The 21,884-nt window shown below is 34.0% G+C and overlaps 1 protein-coding gene across 1 annotated transcript in view; it reads right to left on the reverse strand.

Annotated features, from left to right (window-relative positions):
* Positions 1–3,139: 3,139 nt before the first annotated feature.
* Positions 3,140–21,884, reverse strand: part of CTXN3 (cortexin 3) — a 30,050-nt gene continuing 11,305 nt past the window's right edge. Inside the window, exon 2 of the mRNA XM_058170213.1 lies at positions 3,140–3,594. Coding sequence (XP_058026196.1) covers positions 3,258–3,500 — 243 coding nt within the window. The 5' untranslated portion in view covers positions 3,501–3,594 and the 3' untranslated portion in view covers positions 3,140–3,257. The remainder of the gene's footprint in view (positions 3,595–21,884) is intronic.

The raw sequence follows: 21,884 nt of genomic DNA on the forward strand, positions 1-21,884 counted from the left end.
CTTGATGGTAGACTGAAGTTGTTAGAAGAAAGATATAAAACCAACATAATGAGCTGTTAAAACTTTCTAATAACAAATAGATTCAGATGGAAGGCTGGGACTCCTATTACATATCTCTTGGAAGGATAAATAGTGCAGGACATGAGATGACAAAGCTGGCATTACTGCATTGTGGAATTTGTAACTCATCTGAATCATTAAACATTTCTGAGTGCAAAGAATTCCCGAGGGACGTGTGACTCCAAAAAGATTGGCAATGTCCTCAGACCTACATCTCAGCCAGCTAATGCAAAAGTGCCATCTATCAAAATTAAACAACAGTGAACACTGGCTATGCAGTTGGTATGGAAGGGCAGACATAGGCAGCATTTTTCAGATCAAGGAATATATCTGGACTTTTGAAGGTTGTCCCGGACACCCTCACTGGTTGCCAGAATGGGTGTGGGGCTTAGTCTTATTTGAAAATGGCCACTTGTAAAGTACTCATTTACCAGAAATTGAATTAGCAAAGATATTCCCTTTAAGCTCATAGAACCTCTTTCTTTTCTGAGTGAATGACGCATACAGTATGGCCAAAGAAAGCATTGGTCTGTAGATATCCACCATTTATATTTTCTAAGAGAAATAGAAAACACACAGGGTATTCTTGCAGACAAAGAATGGCACTTGCTTTACAGATGCCAGCTCCTCTTTTTCTCTATATAGTCTTTATATCAGGGCTGTCAAACTCACATTGTCATGTTGTCATCGTGTGATCTATCGTGACTTCCCCCCCTTCACTAAAACAGGGATGGGCGTGGCTAGCTTGTGATGCATCCGGCCCATGGGCCACGAGTTTGACACCCTTGCTCTATATGTATCAATGTCTGTATTTTTATTCAAAGCAACCTACAGAATACATTCTGGTGAGTCAAGAATGCCATCAAGGGTAACTCTCATAGGCTCAGTGAAGTTCCAGGCACACTATTGCCTATCCCGTCATAGAGCTTGCCTGGGGCTATTGTGTCAGGCCCTTTTAGAATAAGCTCAGGATGGTTATGTATTTATTTTATTTTATTTACATAGTTATTGAAATCATTTATATAGCCGTTCACCTTGTATAGAACACTGGGCAGTACCCTTTTCTGAAAACAAACAACCGTTGTTACAGCATATGAAATGAGTATTATTCTTATTCTGAAAGATTGACAGTATGATGGGGAGGCAAATACAAATATCAGGGCCGAATTCTATCAGGTTTCCCCAAAAGAATTACGGTTTCACTTGCAGCTGACTGCTGTTAGTTTTTATGCCTCCAAAATAGTATTGAGTACTGTACACCAAATGTGAATTTTGTATCATAGACCCCCAACAGCTGGATTTCTAAAGGGCATCATGGGTACGTTTCCTTGCTTTAGTATCAGACTCCATCTCCATCCCACCTCCCAAAATTTCTGAGTGCCTAAGCAAAGTAGGAGTCTAGACTTTTAACGACTAACATGTTTGTAGTAGAAATCAAAGCATGTTCCACTGTTTGTTTCCTTCTCACTCAAAAATCTTTATATAACAAGAAAAGAACAGGGAAAGAAGAGAAAATGTTTAACTTCACATGATGGCTTGACATGACCATTAATGTAAATAGGTCGTAAAACAATAATTATTTACACAAATTACTATGTCAGTGCAAGCAACATCTTCTGTTAGTACAGCGCAGAGTTGGAACAGATGCAGGCAATGTGACCGTTTATTTAAGAGCAGCTGTACAAAAAGTTTATATAAAAAGGAGCTAAGACCCAATTCCCTTCCGTAACCATGGAGCATAAAATAAAACTTGGCTTCATGTTAAGTATGTGTAGATTATGTCATATTTACATCTGATTACCTGCAGCTTCCAAGTGTGGGTAGATAAATTTCAGCTTACTGTAAGCTTATGCCATATTTGCATCTGTTTACTTGCAGCTTTCAAAGTGAGCCTTTTGTTGCAAAACAGGTGATGCATTGTTGTCCCATCAAGCTGAAAGGATTGCCAAGGCTGACATCAAAGTTTGCCCGAAACAGGCGCATGCCCAGCGTAGGCCTACTTCCTGCTAAGGCTTTCTGCTGTCCCTTGGAGCCTCATAGTACTCCTATTGCTCTTTTCTGCTGCTTATTTTTATCTTTCCTGAAGAAGTAAGGAAGCAGCTCTGAAGGTGAGAAGATGAATCAAAACCTTCATAGACCCTGAAGTTGACTTCTGCTGATTCTCTCAGTTCTCTTGGCACTGTTACAAAAGTTCAGTTAGTCCCCAACTTACAACAGTTCAATTAGTGACCGTTCAAAGTTACAACAGCACTGGAAAAAGTGACTTATGACCGCTTTTCACTCTTATCACCATTGCAGCATCCCCATGATCACGTGATCTAAATTCAGATGCTTGGCAACTGGTTCACATTTATGACGGTTGCAATGTCCCGGGGTCATGTGATCACCTTTTTCAAACTTCTGACAAGCAAAGTCAATGGGGAAGCAGATTCATTTGGCAACCGTGTTACTAACCTAACAAATGCAATGATTCACTTAACCACTGTGGCAAGAAAGGTCGTAAAAACTCACTTAACAAACATTTCACTTAGCGACATAAATTTTGGGCTCAATTGTGGTCGTAACTGGAGGACTATCTACAGTTAACTTTGGCTTCTTCTGGGATAAGGTCTTTTTTCCCCCAATTATCCAGTCTAGCAATGGAGCTTGGACTTCCATGGAGTCATGGAAGCTAACTCTGATTCATTTGTATGATCAGACAAGGCTGACTAGATTCTTAAATCTGCCAATAGATAGATTTCAGGTTAGATCAGCATTCGTCCCAAAATAAATCATGCCACCAGATAAGTTGCTTATTTTGTGAACAGGATTGAAGTCTTACATGGCACTGATATGAATTGAAGTTCTTATAAATCAAATAGTTTGACACAAAAACAAATCAGAACTTATGTCCGTCATCCTTTTCCAGCTGGGCAATATTTTTATTTATTTATTTATTTTTGTCACAACATTATATCAAAAGGATTATATAGTATATGAACATATGTATGAGTAAATATTAGGAGGTATAAGCATCAATATATATATAGGAATCACTTGGCCAATAAAATTCTATTCTATTCTATTCTATTCTATAATAAACCCAGGCATTTTTTTTTCATCAAATGCTCACTATGTTTCCCATCTATTCATCCAATTTTAGCTTATTTTGCCTGTGTGAGAACAAGAAATTTTTCTAAGTAGCTACATTTCTGGCTCTAAGCTAAAACATAATCAAATTGTCCTTTTTCCAGCCCCTCCAGCCCATCTGTCCAGGTGGCAGTTGGCATAGTCCTGTAAGGGTCTAAGAGGATTCGAAAACACCGGACAATAAGAACACCAAGGAAAATAAACAATAAAAGCACAAAGGCAAAGGTAGTTTTCTGTTCCAAGGTAATGCCAATTTCAGAAGGGAAGTTTCCAGAGGAAAAGAAATTGGAAGTAAAAGGCTCTCCATCCATTCTTCAGAAATCTTAAAACAGGAGTTCTGCAAGTTTCCTTTCATTCTTGAGGCACAAAAGCCAGAACTGGGATCACCTTGAAGTCCATTGTCCTCTGCAATCAAAATGATGGGAAACAGACGTTACAACTGGGATTGTTTCAAAATATTTGTGAGACTTCAACCCCATCCTTATGGTTGCCATTTTGACATTTTAGGCTTTCTCTAAAATAACCCATCTGTGCTGAGTATAAAGAATGTAATGAGCTTTCTTTAGTAAAAGAGAAGACCAATGGCTTTTAATATCTGGCTATTAATATCAATATTACTGGACACTTATTAAAAAGGGCTCAAAGAGAATTCAACTAACAAATAATGCTTTGGAAGAAGAAATAATAATTAACTAAACTGAAGATTATCCAAACAATTAAATAAAGAGGGGGAAAGTGGTTACACTGTTCCTAGAAAATCTATCACATCTCTATCTATCTATCTATCTATCTATCTATCTATCTATCTATCTATCTATCTATCTATCATCTCATGTTTTCAAAGGAGGTAATCATGTTTCCTGACTACACACTGGCTTGCAACCAAACATTTTTATTTGTCTTAGAACATGTTTGTGGTGCCCAGAGCCATGTTTTGAGATAAAGAAGAAAATAGAAGTATTTGTTAATTATTTAACTTTTTTTTTTAAAAAAAGTAAAAAGATAGTTCTAGAAGTATCAGAAACTTTTCCTCCGTCATATATATTTTGATAAAACAAAGCTAAAAACCCCAAGTTGTAGCAACAGAGTTGTTGGGATAAAACACAACAAAAGATAAGGAAGTAATTAGAGGAGAATAATTGGGCCAATCCTAAATCAGAACAAGTACAGTTGAGTAATATATTAAATGAGTTTTTGTATGATGTTATATAACAGATTGGCATTATGACTTTCACACACCTGTGCAAGAAGATTGGCAACAAAAGTTCACTGTGCTGAAAGGTTTGTAGACAAATTGTTCTTCTCAACTAACTTATGACCAGCTTCTTTTGCAATGTTTGTTTATTCTTTAATGGTTGCCAACTGAGGAACTGTGTAGTGTCCTTGGGAGACTTCATTTCAAGGAAGCCAAAATAAACAATGGGCACTCCTCACTTTGTTCTTACATTTTACTACAGCAGAAACAACAGCAGGTTATTTGACATCTCCTGGGCGTTCAATTTATCCTCCCCCAACCTTTTTTTTGTGTAAAATTGTGTAAAATTTTTTGTGTAAAATTGCTTCAGGGACCTTATACCTGCCAGCAGCATTTTTGTTTTTGATTCAATCATTTAGTGGCTTTTCATATTTTTGTGGCCCAGTGGGTATCAGGATTGTCTATCACTTATAATTTCTTTGTAATGATGTCTTTGAAATCATAAATATTGCAAGGAGTTTATGATCTGAGCTGCAGCTAGAACCAGAACCTGTTCTGTCTTTCTTTGAGGAGCTTCTCAGTTTGTTCGCAGAGTGTATGGCCAATTTGATTTTGATATTGTCCAACCAATGTTATCCAAGTATTTGCCTGCTCTATTTTGCACACGGGGGCCAAATTTTCCCATTATTCCACATGTTACTTTGTTTCTATCTTTAGCATACCAGTGTCCAAAATTAGCATGGCATCTTCAGGGTGGGGGGAGCAGGGTTGTCATCCAGTTATTGCAGATCATCATAGAATTGTTCAACTTATACTCCCTCTGCATCTGTACTAGGAGCAGTGGTGGGATTCAGCCAGTTCGCACCACTTCGGGAGAACTGGTTGTCAACTTTCTGAGCAGTTTGGCAAACTGGTTGTTGTAAGACATAACATAACATAATAACAGAGTTGGAAGGGACCTTGGAGGTCTTGTAATCCAACCCCCTGCCCAGGCAGGAAACCCTCCACCATTTCAGACAAATGGCTATCCAACATTTTCCTAAAAATTTCCAGTGTTGGAGCATTGAAGAAATCAATTAGGGCAGAGAACCAGTTGTTAAATTACTTGAATCCCACCACTGACTAGAAGCATAGATTTGAATCACTATAATATTGATTGGTTTGCCTTGGATTTGAACTGAGATCATTCTATCTTTTTGAGATTGTATCTGTGCCCTGATTGCGATGCTATTTAATAATAATAACTCCTCCGTTTCTTCTCTGATTTTCCTGGCAACAGTAGATCTGATGCTCCTCTAAAATGAAGTGACAGGTTTCAGTACATTTCCATTCACTGATTTCCAGAATGTGAAAGCTCAGTCTTGATGCTTCTGCTCTGACAACTTCTAATTTGCCCTGATTTATGATTCTGACTTTTCTCATACCAATGAAATATGTATTTTTGCAGCATCCAACTTTCCTCTTGCCTGCAGTCAGTATGCAGGGGCAAAACATCATTTTTGCTTTAATCTAGCCACATCAAGCACCACTGCTGTTCCCATTACTTCACGGGATATTTTCAGTCTCAGAACTCATTTTCCAATATCATGTTGATAGTTATATTTTACTTATGAATGTTCATTTGGTTTTCTTGGAAGAATGTTGCAGCGGGCTGCCAATTCCTTCTCCAATGAGTTTTATTTTGATCTCAGTTTTGAACGATTCATCATTTATAGCCTTTCTAGAAATTTATTTATTTATTTATTTATTTATTTATTTATTTATTTATTAGATTTTTATATTCTCCCGAAGGACTCAGGGCGGTGTACAGCCAATTATAAAAACAATAACAATATACAATTAAAACAAAGAATTAAAAAACATATTCTATAGTCGGCCGAAATTTAAAATAATTAAATTTAAAACCCTTAAAATTCATAAAAATTACAACCCCAGTTAAAAGTAATATACACTATATCTTATGTACACTATAAGATAACAATCCATGAAGGGGAACAGCCAGTGGTGGGATTCCAGTAATTTAACAACCGCTTCTCTGCCCTAATGATTTATTCCAACAACCAGTTTGCCAAACTGCTCAGAAAGTTAACAACCGGTTTTCCCGAAGTGGTGCGAACTGGCTGAATCCCACCACTGGGAACAGCCCTTTAATCTCCAGATAAGACAGTCCTTGTTAAGTTTGGGCAATGAAGAGGCAGGAGACGATGCAAGTGACAACAGCTCTTTAGTTTATTGTGAAACCCAGCAAAAGACAACAGGCAAACACCTCTCTTTATATAGTATTTGGCTGAGGCACCAGCCAATCAGCAATGTGTATTTTCCCGCCCAAATTTCTCTCCTAAATTTCAACTACATTACAGTCCTTCTGCTCAAAACTAGTAGTGTTTAATCTTGGGGCCATATTGACTAAATTGCAGTACAAATCAGAGGAAAAAGTTGTATGTCCCTCCTCCAGCACTATAGTGCGTAAGAAGAGAGGAATTGATAGGAAACCTACTTTAACACCAAAGCAAGTCTTAAGGGTTATATTATTGACACTCAACAAATGCTAAAAACATCTCAATCACTTTTTAAAGTGTTTTTGTAATATTATTTTACAGAAATTGTTAAGTGTAACCAGTTGGCAAATTTCTGCTGCAAATATTTCCATTTATTGTAACAAAAATAAACCAGGGACAACCTTCCTCCATTAAATGACTTCCTAATCTACTGGACTACAATTCCCTTCTTGACCTGAAGGTACCAGTGAAAAAAGGTACAGATAAGGAAAACAATTTCCCAATTGATAATTTTGAGAAAGAATTGTGTGAAATGCTAGAGAAGGTTTAACAACCTTCTCTGCCCCACTGCACACAATGATGTATTGTTTGTTAATCATTTCTTCAGATAAATCCACAAAGCAAAAATTTCAAGAGGGAACATGTGAGCAGTAACAGAAGACACATAATTCATTCATGGATGTTTTGCAAAGCTGGATAATACTACAAACTATAAAACTAGTCTATGGTTCCGGGATAGCGCAGGCAATAGAGAAGCCTGTTATTAGAACACAAAGCCTGCAATTACTGCAGGTTCGAGCCCGGCCCAAGGTTGACTCAGCCTTCCACCCTTTATAAGGTAGGTAAAATGAGGACCCAGATTGTTGGGGGGGCAATAAGTTGACTTTGTAAAAAATATACAAATAGAATGAGACTATTGCCTTATACATTGTAAGCCGCCCTGAGTCTTCGGAGAAGGGCGGGGTATAAATGTAAACAAAAACAAAAAAATTTAATTTCAACAGAATTCAAAAGAAATAGTAACAGTGGCATATAACTATGTCAGATAAATAAGTACTGAATGACTTTTACAGTACAATTCTCTATGATATATTTTATTGTTACAAAATCTATTCAAAGTCATTGAATCCCAATGTAGGGAAGCTGGAATATTACAGTGCCTTAACTTTGAACATTTATCTGAAAACCTATCACAAAGAATTCACTGGATTTACAATTAGTAAGGGAGGGAGGCAACTGTCATAAAAGGTGATGAGTCTGTTATCTAAGCAACCACGGATGGCTCTCAACTACACAAATCCTTCACTTTGAAAGCTAAATAGTTAGGGTTAAGATTAGAAACAGCAAAAATACAGAAACTTCTCAGCAAATGTGAAATGACCATCCAAACAATAGGGACAACCCAGCAATATTTCTTCAACCTTAGCAATATTTCTTCTGAGCTATACCAGTGGTGGGATTCGATTTTTTTTTTTTTACTACCGGTTCTGTGGGCACAGCTTGGTGGGCATGGCATGGCTTGGTGGGCATGGCAGGGGAAGAATACTGTAAAATCTCCATTCCCACCCCACTCCAGGGGAGGATACTGTAAAATCTCTGTTCCCTCCACACTCCAGGGGAAGATTACTGCAAAATCCCCATTTCCTCCTGATCAGCTGAGGCTCGGGAGGCAGAGAATAGATGGGGGTGGGGCCAGTCAGAGGTGGTATTTACCGGTTCTCCGAACTACTCAAAATTTCCGCTACCGGTTCTCCAGAACTGGTCAGAACCTGCTGAATACCACTTCTGAGCTGTACTTTTATGTGCATACACCATGAACCCTGTGCACACGTAAAGCACAATAGGCCCACACAAACCAGTATTGCAAAGAAATGTTAATTGTTTCATCTTTATTGAGAAATAAATTAAGAAACTGAATGATTCCTACTCCCAGGAACCTTGCTTGCACTACATGAGAACTTCCCACTGGTTCCTTCGTCCCTTTATCTCAGTGTCCTGTTCCTGCCCTTGCATTCCTGCCAAAAGTCTGTGAGATTCCTGGCACCTTCAGTGGGACTGGCTGGTAGAATGGGAACATCAGCAGAAGCTAAATGGCTTGTAGTGTTGCTCGTCAAACTGGGAGGAGACAGATCAGACTTGGTCCCATGGGGGCCGTACCAAAAGAGCTATCTTTTATTGCATCCATGCAATTGTCTTAGTACATTAAAATAAATTTTTGGGAAAAAATATTTTTTCAGTATCTGCCAAATTTCATTAGCTTCAGTATCTGCCAGAGGTCTTGGGGGATTATAGTGAAAACGTAGGAAGGTGTATGAAAATTTGAGTTCTTGAAGCATCATTTGTTGAGTAAATCTCATATAGTTGGTATACAAAGGGTAAGAAATTAGAAAAAAAACTTTCACAGGAAGCTTCGTGTGGTATGCGGCTTGAAAGCTTTCTTGTAGTGTCGTGTATATTACTAAGTTGTATAATTATTTTCATCAAAATTAAGGAAAGTATTTAAAAGTCTGTTTTAATTATATGACATGTACTTGAATATCATTGTCTCAAGGTGGATATTGGAAATCCAGTTGAGAAGAAAAGAAAACTCTTGTATATACAACCTAACAAGAATCAGAAGGAATGTTGCTCTCCAAGTTTCCTGTGACTCATCTAATAGTAGAAATAATCCATCATTAACACAAATACAGTACATCTAAATATTTATAGTTGCCATAACACTGAACTGCCAGCATGAAACATTTTATTTCATAAACATTTCAATTTTCAGGATTGTGACGGTTGTTTCTGTTGCAGCTCAGGCTTCTGCTCTATTAATCCTCAAGAATCCTCAAGAATTCTAGATTTTAGTTTTTGTTTATGTCTATCTCTGCCAGACAAGAGCTGAGAAGAGGCACAGCATGATCAAGAAACAGTAAAGAGTCAGACAGTTATTCAGTTGGGGAAGTAGTAACTCAGTAATTCAGTCAATACTGTATAGTAACCTTTTGAAATGTAACCACATACAATAAGAAGGTTAAGGGAGAGGCAGGAAGAAGTCTACCCCATATTTCTGGATACACTTCCTTTCCCCTCATTTCAGACTGGTTATAAGTATTTCCATAAACATTTTTCCCCCCAAAATACTTTCCTTTGTGGCCAGCTCACTGCTTCTATGCCATGAATAGATTCTCCTAGAAGAGCCACATCAGTTGGGTTGAAATATAGTACAGAGTCTTGGTGATTTTCTTGATGCCAAGCAATGTAGTCAAAAACAGCACTTGTAATTGCTTATGAAACTCAATAGGAAGCACACGTATAACAAGCTAATATGTCAGGTGAAACAGATTGACATTAGTAATATTGCTATTATTGTAAAAAAAAATACAGTAACTTCTACACTGTTTTAGATTATAGTTTGGATTTGCAATTTAGTGTTATACGTGTCACAAATAGATCTTTAAAACTGATCGTGTTTGTTCCTGCAACACAACTCAGCAACAGAAGCACACCTGAGATAATTTACTACAAGAAGATGCTGAAGAAATGACAGAGAGGAGCTTGGGATAGACATTTTCTGTATAAAATCCAGGAGAATATATCTTGTCAAATGGTCTTTTTATACTGTTTTGGCAGAGTCTGCTGGTGTCTAATTATAGGCTTTTGAGACCAACAGAGTAATTAGACTTGTTCCTAATTTAAAGACAAAGCTGGGAGGTCACCAACATGTTCAATGCCATCTCATGGCTGCTTTCATGAGTAACCTTTCCTTATGTGTAACCTAGAAATAATGCATGGGTGCCTAATCAATGGTTTTGAAGTCAGCAAAGTTATTAAAGTACACTTAAGAAGTTCTCAATGTTGATTTTGAAAATGATAATAGTTGCTCTTTTATAGTTCCTTATTTGATCTCATACTTGATATGGTAAAATAATATGCAATGGGAAATTATGAATTGCATTACGGAGTGTGAACATTTAAAGAATGTATTGTTAATGTTTTAGGCTAAGATGCAAACAGAATCAATGTCAAAACGCTTGATTCAATGTTGCTATTGCATTTTCAGCATTTTTTAAAAAACCCACACAAAAAGTAATACCTTTTCATTATTTTTGCTCAATTATATCCTATAATCATTTAAATCTTATATGTTATGTGGAACTATGAATGGATTTGAAATGAACATAATGAAGAGGCACGGGAAAGAAGAGAATCCATTAAAAATCTGGATCACTAATATTTATGTACTACTGTTTAGCCTTGCAAGTTTGTCCAGACAAGAAGCACACCCAGAAGAACCAACACTACTTTATTGTAAGGTTGTCTTAATAGAACTTAATACATTAACAGTTCTTGATGTATTAACAGTTCTTAATGTATTAATAGTTCTTGGACCAACACTCTTCATATTATACATTAATGATCTCTGTGACCATATTACAAGTAATTGTGTTCTCTTTGCTGACGATGTCAAACTATTTAACACCACCAACAATACAGCTACCCTTCAAAAAGACATTGACCTTGTATCTGAATGGTCTAAAACTTGGCAACTCCAAATCTCAACCAGCAAATGCTCAGTCTTACATATTGGAAAAAAGAACCTAAACACTAAGTACAAGCTTGATGGACGTTACCTTACAGATGACCCCCACCCTGTTAAAGATCTTGGAGTTTTCATATCCAATGATCTAAGTGCCAAAGCCCACTGCAACTACATCGCAAAAAAGGCTTTAAGAGTTGTAAACCTAATCTTGCGTAGCTTCTTCTCCAAAAACACCACACTACTAATCAGAGCATATAAAACATTTGCTAGACCAATTCTTGAATACAGCTTGCCTGGCTGGAACCCATACCACATTTCTGACATCAATACAATTGAACATGTCCAGAAATATTTTAAAAGAAGAGTTCTCCACTCTTATGAATACAACAAAATACCGTATGCCACCAGACTTGAAATCCTGGGTTCAGAAAATTTAGAGCTATGCCGCCTTTGACATGACCTGAGTTTAACTCATAGAATCATCTATTACAATCTCCTTCCTATTGAAGATTACTTCAGCTTCAATTGCAACAATACACGAGCACACAATAGATTTAAGCTTAATGTTAACCGCACCAATCTTGATTGCATAAAATATGACTTCAGTAACAGAGTTGTTAATACTTGGAATACACTACCTGACTCTGTGGTCTCTTCCCAAAATCCCCAAAGCTTCAACCAAAAACTGTCTACTATTGACCTCACCCCATTCCTAAGAGGTCTGTAAGGGGCGTGCATAGAAGCACAAGCATGCCTACCGTTCCTGTCCTATCGTTTCCTTTCATTATATCCAATTAATAGAAATATTACATACTCATGCTTATATATATGCTTATATATTCTATAGTTATTTCATGCTTAGGCTTATATATACTGTGTGACAAAATAAATAAATAAATAAAATTAAAAAAATAAAACCTCGCAAGTCTGAAAGTATATTTCCCTCCCTCCCCATTATTGTCCAATAAACTAGGGAAAGTGATTGCCGAATATTTGCCACGTCCACGTTCCTGCTGCTACATTCTTCCCCCGTCTCTTGAGGTCAATCTCACATACCATAATATACCAACATGCCAAATATGTTTCTTCTTACTTGGATTTCTAAACGCTATACATCATAGTAGACCCACACCTCTACTTCCCGTATAGCAGCATTTTATTTTTGGTTTGGCAAGATATTACATAGGATTTAGACATAATGGAATGGTTTGGTCAACTGTATTGGTCTCTGATTCAGCATGCCTTGGGAAACTTTCAAAGTTTGGGTTGAGCCATCTGGTGACCTCTTTTTCAGCAGTCTGTCATTTAGGCAAATTAATAGCATTTAGTCACATCAAAAAAAGGACTGTCCTATTATAACCCGTACACTATTATGTCTTGCCATTGCCACAAAAAGTTAAAATTTGCTAGAGTTTGGGCAAAAGGCAGATTACTAGACCAATTTATTGATGCTATAAAGAGTATTTATTAGAGCTTTCACTGAAAGCGTAGCCTGAGACACCTTACTGCAGGATAAATAAAGAAAATGCAGCATTTTAAGAACACCTGCTTTGGAATAGGAGCAGTTTTGGGTATAACAAAAGATTTCTAATTGGATTTAAGATAGTAGTGTTTTTTTTCCCCTGGTTCTTTTTCCAACTAAGTAAAATGTCTCTTAGCCCCCTCTAACTTAAAACAGGAAACCTTAGGAACACCCTAGAATGTGTGAACAGACTTGTGAACTTGATTCTGTTACTAACCATAATTCCTGGGCTAAGCATATATTTCAATGCTTTTTGGACCTTAATTCTTAACATATCTTGACCACAATTTTGCATTTACAATTGCAAAATTGATGAGTCCTGTTTTAAATAAAAAGTTAATTTTAATGGATTGGCCAGATTTTTCCTTACCAAATTTCTACATCAATAAACAAATTATTGTACTTGACAATAATAATAAGCATCAGTAGCAATGTGTTACTAGCATAACACAATGAAGCAGGTGTGCAGCGAACAGTTATGCACATATAAAAATGAAATTAACCAATACCTTTTTCTATCTTCATTAAATGTAAGCTCAAAAACCTAATTCGAACTGAATGTTCTTGATTATGGTAGATTCTATGAATACCAGCTTCTACTTATGTTATCTCAATGATTAGGGAATGCTATCATTTCCAGATGCTAGATAGACACTGGTAAAATTTATATTAGCATCAAGTTACTAGCAATAACATTTGTTGCTACATGGTGCTTCATAGCACTTTCTAAGTAATTTACAGAGTCAACATAAATTCTAGTTATTCATCAATGAAGCATTGTTGTATTTGATTTTCTGATTTATTTTGTGATAATAACATTCAGTATACTGACAGGAGCATTATGCGCCTTTGTTCTTTTTTTATTGTATAACTTTTATTAAAACTTTTAAACAAAAAGATAACAGCTAATACAAATTAACAGAAAGCAAGCAAGAAAAAAAGAAATTAAAAAATCAAATGATGCAAAAAAGAAAAAATTAAGGCAGAATAGAAAAGAAAAAATCCTGTACAGAGCTGGCTTCCAATATTCTTCACAACAGTTATACGTACAAATATATATTTAACCTCTCTCTCTCTCTGAGATTACATCATATCACTCTTCTTTCTGTAATTTGTCCTGTCTAATCATCAAAACCAAAATCACAAGTTCATTTTTTTTAATTTTATGCAAAAAGTCCATAAAAGATTTCCAATTAGCAATAAATTCAGATAATGTCTTTTCGCTGATCATAGAATTTAATTTTGTTTTGTTTTTTTTAATTAAAAAATCCTTCCTTCTTCAATGCAAGCATTGAAGCAAGCACAGTTGAGACGATATAATTAAACACCCTAAACTTATTAAAAATTCACCCAGGAGAAACTTTCATTTAAGTCCATTTTTTATACTAAATTTTGGGTAATTTTCTACTGTTGAAAATACTCTTAAGTATTGGACAATATAAACCAAAGAATTACAACAAATCACTCTCTATTGCTCTTGTACAAACACTGAATTTTTCCGTCCGAGTCGAGTATGGTCCACATAAAAGACCCTGCCCATCACGATCGTCGAAGGAACTCTGCCCAGTCTGTTGGGACTAGACTGGTTTCGTGCCCTGGGCATGGGAGTGACTGGCATCTACAGAAGTGACTGTAACCTGAAAGACATTCTCTTTAACGAGTTCGAAGATGTCTTCAAGGACTGCCTGGGCAAGTACAAGGGACCCCTATTTCCTTCAACTTAGACCCCAGGTAGCCCCCATTAGGCTTAAGGCGAGGAGAGTCCTTTGCCCTAAAACCAAAATTGATAAGGAGCTGGATAAGCTCATTAATCAGGGATTTTGGTGCCAGTCGATCACGCAGTGGGAGACGCCAATCGTCACCCCATAAAACCGGACGGGTCAATTAGAATTTGCGCTGACTACAAGGCGACGCTTAACAAAGCCTTACAGAAAAGCGCTTACCGGTTCCGTGGTGCAACACTTATTGCACTCTTTGGGGCAAGGGCAAGTCTTTGCAAAGTTAGACTTGGCCCAAGCCTACCAACAACTGCCAGTAGACGCCCGCACAGCCAAGCCCAAACGACAGACGCACAGGGGGCCTTCAAGTGCACCGATTGCAATTTGGGGTCAGTGTGGCACCAGGGCTGTTCCAAAACCTGATGGAACGACTACTGCAGGGGCTCCCAGGGTAGTTCCTTACTTGATGATGTCCTAATTTCAGGGAAAACATGGAGGAACTGGGGAGCGGTTAAGAAAGGTCTTGAGCATTTTCCGGACAGCGGGTTAAAAGTCAAGACAAACAAATGCCAGATAGGGGTCGAATCGTCGATTTCTTGGGCTACCGGATAGACAAGAAAGGAATTCACCCTACTGAGAGCAAGGTTAAGGCAATTAGAAGGCTCCAGCGCCCAAAAACAAAGCAGAGCTGCAGGCATTCCTAGGATTGGTTAATTTTACGCGGTCTTTTAAAGAACAAAGCAACTGCTATGGAACCGCTGCATAGGCTCTTAGGAAAAATACTGTTTGGTCTTGGGAAAGTCAGAAAATAGGGCTTTTGAAGCAGTAAAGAACCTGCTCTCAAGTGATAGCCTGCTCATCCAATATCACGACTCATTACCCCTAGTGTTGGTTTGCGACGCCTCCCTTATGGGGTGGGGCTGTACTCAGCCATAGACTTCCAAACGGCACAGAAGCCCCTATAGCGTTCTATTCGAGAACAATGTCCTCCCCAGAGAGGAACTACAGCCAGCTAGACAAAGAAGCACTAGCCATTGTGTCAGGGGTCAAGAAATTCCACGAGTATGTATTTGGGCGGAATTTCGAAATCGTGACTGACCACAGACCGCTACTAGGAATACTGGCTGGCGATCACCAACGCCTGTGGCACTTTCGCCACGATTGACCCGATGGACTATATTCTTAGCCGCTTATTCGTACAAGCTGCAACATCGACCAGGAAAAGAAGTGGGGCATGCAGACGCGTTAAGCCGATGCCCACTACCAGGGGCGATCAAGACCCCACCCAGGGACACCCATCCTACTTATTGACTCATTGACTCTGGCCCAGTCACATCTAAGGAAGTGGCTCGGCATCATACCGACATTGTGTTAAGGACTGTACCGGTTGGGTACAGAGAGGGTGGCCGCTGCGCCGGGCGAAAGGTTCAAAGAATTTGTTAAAAACGAGATGAGCTCTCAGCTCAAGGGGTGCCTGTTATGGGGTGATCGTGTAATAATTCCTGAAAAGTTAAGGGGAAAGGTATTGGACCTCCTCCACGAGGGTCACCCAGGGATCGTAAGGATGAAGGGGTTAGCCAGAAGCTATGTATGGTGGCCACTCATGGACGCAGAGATTGCTGAGAGGGTAGGGAAATGCCAGGCTTGCCAAGAGTCCAGACCTCTACCCCAACGGCCCCAGTCAGAGAATGGGAAAAGCCCCAAGGGCCCTGGTCAAGAATCCACATTGATTTTGCTGGCCCTTTTCACGGCCAAACATTCCTAATAGTTGTGGATGCATTTTCTAAATGGTTGGAGGTCATACTCATGAAATCCACTACGGCCGAAGCAGTAATCGCAACCCTGCGCCACCTATTCGCAACTCACGGATTGCCGGACACTCTGGTGTCCGACAATGGGCCCCACCACGGCAGCCCAGTTTGAAGAATACCTGGCAGAGGAAGGCATCCGACATGCCCTCTCGGCGCCTTTCCACCCTGCGACGAATGGCCTTGCAGAGCGTTCCGTCCGAGCGCTAAGGAGGCATTGTCCAGGCTCAAGCCAGGTGACTGGCAAACAAAATAAAATAAAATAAAATAAAATAAAATAAAATAAAATAAAATAAAATAAAATAGAATAAAATAGAATAGAATAAAATAAAATAAAATAAAATTAAATAAAATAAAATAAAATAAAATAAAATAAAATAAAATAAAATAAAATAAAATAAAATAAAATAAAATAAAATAAAATAAAATAAAATAAAATAAAATAAAATAAAATAAAATAAAATAAAATAAAATAAAATAAAATAAAATAAAATAAAATAAAATAAAATAAAATAAAATAAAATAAAATAAAATAAAATAAAATAAAATAAAATAAAATAAAATAAAATAAAATAAAATAAAATAAAATAAAATAAAATAAAATAAAATAAAATAAAATAAAATAAAATAAAATAAAATAAAATAAAATAAAATAAAATAAAATAAAATAAAATAAAATAAAATAAAATAAAATAAAATAAAATAAAATAAAATAAAATAAAATAAAATAAAATAAAATAAAATAAAATAAAATAAAATAAAATAAAATAAAATAAAATAAAATAAAATAAAATAAAATAAAATAAAATAAAATAAAATAAAATAAAATAAAATAAAATAAAATAAAATAAAATAAAATAAAATAAAATAAAATAAAATAAAATAAAATAAAATAAAATAAAATAAAATAAAATAAAATAAAATAAAATAAAATAAAATAAAATAAAATAAAATAAAATAAAATAAAATAAAATAAAATAAAATAAAATAAAATAAAATAAAATAAAATAAAATAAAATAAAATAAAATAAAATAAAATAAAATAAAATAAAATAAAATAAAATAAAATAAAATAAAATAAAATAAAATAAAATAAAATAAAATAAAATAAAATAAAATAAAATAAAATAAAATAAAATAAAATAAAATAAAATAAAATAAAATAAAATAAAATAAAATAAAATAAAATAAAATAAAATAAAATAAAATAAAATAAAATAAAATAAAATAAAATAAAATAAAATAAAACATTTTAGACAAGAGACACAATATATCTAATTCTTTAAAATAACCTCTCTATACTTTTACAGATTTGCTGGAGTAAAGGTTGGGCCCCACCACGGCAGCCCAGTTTGAAGAATACCTGGCAGAGGAAGGCATCCGACATGCCCTCTCTGCGCCTTTCCACCCTGCGACGAATGGCCTTGCAGAGCGTTCCGTCCGAGCGCTAAGGAGGCATTGTCCAGGCTCAAGCCAGGTGACTGGCAAACAAAATAGACTTTTCCTAGCCATCCAGCACAGAACCCCAAGCACGGCCACCGGAAAAGCCCAGCCGAATTGCTAATGGGACGGAAACTCCGTGCCCACTTGACCGCTTGAACCCCATTACACACCAGAGGGTTACAAGGAAAACTAGAAAAGACCAGGAAATGAGCATAGGCGACCGGTGTGGGCTCGAAACTATGGGGACGGCCCTAGTTGGCTCACAGGACAAATAATTAAAGTAACTGGCCCAAAATCATCGTGGTAGAGCTACCCGACAACAGAGTGTGGAGGCGCCACATAGATCAGTTAAGGAAACGAATAACTGACCAAACTGAACCAAACGAAACATATCATGATCAATACCAATTTGATTCCACAGCCAACAATGACCCGGGAGGCGCAAGACTTAGCTGAGGTCCCAGAGTTCCAGCGACGCCATCAGGTTCCCGAGGGAAGCAGCAGGAAATTGAAGTAATCCAAGGCCCGATGGCCAAGAAAAGAGTCGGCCAATAATCCGGAGCCCGCTGGCCCAGAGAAAGAGCTGGGAGGAGAAAACAGCCCCTCCGACCAGCTCAAAACACCACCCAGAACTGAACCGCGAGGTCAGAAAGGACTAGGAGACGCCCAGGTTATTTGCGTGATTACGTTGAAAAATAATATGTAAATATATGTAAATAGAGGCAAAGTGTTTTCTGGGAGGGAGGAGTGTTAGGTTCTATCACAGCACACTTTTCAGAAGATAAAAACATTTTTAGACAAGAGACACAATATATCTAATTCTTTTAAAATAACCTCTCTATACTTTTACAGATTTGCTGGAGTAAAGGTTGCAGCATCTTGAAAATGCACACTAAAGTATTCTCCAATTGAAGTAATAACACATACATTGGCAGCATTACTGTAGAGACAGCATCAAAGCAAGGTTTCTTTGCCTGCTCATGAATGCAAACAAGTGGAAATGTTTAGCTGCTGACTGAGCCTTCTAAGAGACATGGTGGGGAGCAGCTTGCTCACCTAGCATGCTTTGTGGAAAAACTCCACTTGAATGTGTTGTAAACCCTCCTTAGCAACAGCTGTGCTATTTCGATAAAAAATATGCCTGGGCCAAGTTCTGAAGGTAGGCTTTGATTTGACAAAGTTTCAATCAACACCCCCCATCCCCCTCAAAGCAGATTAATGAACTGAAGCCAAATCCCATATTAATACTGCAATTTGAATCAAGTAGTTGCAAAGCCCTTCTCAACACTGCAGATTCAATCGCTTTTATTATCATACCAGTGATGGGTTGTCTTCGGTTCGGTCCGGTTCTATAGAACCAGGAGTAAAATCGGCGGGAGGCTCCACCCACCTACCATGACGTCATCACAGGTGATCTGCACATGTGCAGAAGCGCAAGTGCGCGCTCCCATTGCGAACCAGTAGTAAAGGTAAGTAGAACCCACCCCTGTACCATACATAAAGAAAAGGGGGACGTTGATTGGTGTGATTAATCATTAAACTCTCTGAGAGGCAGAGAGATTTTGGGGTGGCAAAGCTGACACTGTTTGGATTTCATTCACTTTTTCTGCTCTTAGCTTTAACTTTGTTCTTTGTTGTTCTAATGGAATGCTGAATCTGTCAATGCAAGCGGGAATTCAGTTCAGCTCTCGGCTTTCTAAATATGGGTTTAGGACTGATCCCCTTGTTAAACTCTGCTCATTTAAATTACTGAACCTGGAAGTGGAAGTGTAACAGCCACTTTCTTTGTGCTTGCCATTTCCCTTGTGCCAGTATATTTCTGATATTGTTCTGTATATGTATGGGAGCCAGCTTCTGTTCTTTCTGCAAATCAACTCTGTTAAGTTCGGGCAATGACGAGGCAGGAGACGATACAAGTATTTATTTATTTATTTATTTATTTATTTATTTATTTATTTATTTATTTATTTATTTATTTATTTATTTATTTATTTATTTATTTATTTATTTATTTATTTATTTATTTATTTATTTATTTATTTATTTATTTATTTATTTATTTATTTATTTATTTATTTATTTATTTATTTATTTATTTATTTATTTATTTATTTATTTATTTATTTATTTATTTATTTATTTATTTATTTATTTATTTATTTATTTATTTATTTATTTATTTATTTATTTATTTATTTATTTATTTATTTATTTATTTATTTATTTATTTATTTATTTATTTATTTATTTATTTATTTATTTATTTATTTATTTATTTATTTATTTATTTATTTATTTATTTATTTATTTATTTATTTATTTATTTATTTATTTATTTATTTATTTATTTATTTATTTATTTATTTATTTATTTATTTATTTATTTATTTATTTATTTATTTATTTATTTATTTATTTATTTATTTATTTATTTATTTATTTATTTATTTATTTATTTATTTATTTATTTATTTATTTATTTATTTATTTATTTATTTATTTATTTATTTATTTATTTATTTATTTATTTATTTATTTATTTATTTATTTATTTATTTATTTATTTATTTATTTATTTATTTATTTATTTATTTATTTATTTATTTATTTATTTATTTATTTATTTATTTATTTATTTATTTATTTATTTATTTATTTATTTATTTATTTATTTATTTATTTATTTATTTATTTATTTATTTATTTATTTATTTATTTATTTATTTATTTATTTATTTATTTATTTATTTATTTATTTATTTATTTATTTATTTATTTATTTATTTATTTATTTATTTATTTATTTATTTATTTATTTATTTATTTATTTATTTATTTATTTATTTATTTATTTATTTATTTATTTATTTATTTATTTATTTATTTATTTATTTATTTATTTATTTATTTATTTATTTATTTATTTATTTATTTATTTATTTATTTATTTATTTATTTATTTATTTATTTATTTATTTATTTATTTATTTATTTATTTATTTATTTATTTATTTATTTATTTATTTATTTATTTATTTATTTATTTATTTATTTATTTATTTATTTATTTATTTATTTATTTATTTATTTATTTATTTATTTATTTATTTATTTATTTATTTATTTATTTATTTATTTATTTATTTATTTATTTATTTATTTATTTATTTATTTATTTATTTATTTATTTATTTATTTATTTATTTATTTATTTATTTATTTATTTATTTATTTATTTATTTATTTATTTATTTATTTATTTATTTATTTATTTATTTATTTATTTATTTATTTATTTATTTATTTATTTATTTATTTATTTATTTATTTATTTATTTATTTATTTATTTATTTATTTATTTATTTATTTATTTATTTATTTATTTATTTATTTATTTATTTATTTATTTATTTATTTATTTATTTATTTATTTATTTATTTATTTATTTATTTATTTATTTATTTATTTATTTATTTATTTATTTATTTATTTATTTATTTATTTATTTATTTATTTATTTATTTATTTATTTATTTATTTATTTATTTATTTATTTATTTATTTATTTATTTATTTATTTATTTATTTATTTATTTATTTATTTATTTATTTATTTATTTATTTATTTATTTATTTATTTATTTATTTATTTATTTATTTATTTATTTATTTATTTATTTATTTATTTATTTATTTATTTATTTATTTATTTATTTATTTATTTATTTATTTATTTATTTATTTATTTATTTATTTATTTATTTATTTATTTATTTATTTATTTATTTATTTATTTGTTTGTTTGTTTATTTATTTATTTAATTTTTTAAAAAGAAAGTGTTGGCAGACACCCCTCTGACATTTTCTGCCAAGTCCTTGTGCAATGCCTTTCACTAATTTATAATGGAAAAACTATAATATGGATTTTGTTAAAGAGAAGAAAAATGGGGGAGGGCGAGCTGCAAAATAGAAAAGAGGCCATTTTACACCAAGGAAACTCTATCCTGGTCGGCAGATGCTCTCTAAGATCTCGATTGGTTTAATACTTGCCCCACAATTAAATCCAGGAATCGGGTTTGAAAAGAAAAGCTAGAGGAGGCTAAGAAGCCAGAAACATCTCGGGGGTATCTACATTGTGCCTTATGCTGCCTCTGCCCCATATATGAGCCAGTTGGACTCTAAACTGCTTAAGAAAATTCCTTC

The sequence above is a fragment of the Ahaetulla prasina genome, chromosome 2 (genome assembly GCF_028640845.1).
Source record: "Ahaetulla prasina isolate Xishuangbanna chromosome 2, ASM2864084v1, whole genome shotgun sequence".
NCBI classification, from domain to species: Eukaryota; Metazoa; Chordata; class Lepidosauria; order Squamata; family Colubridae; genus Ahaetulla; species Ahaetulla prasina.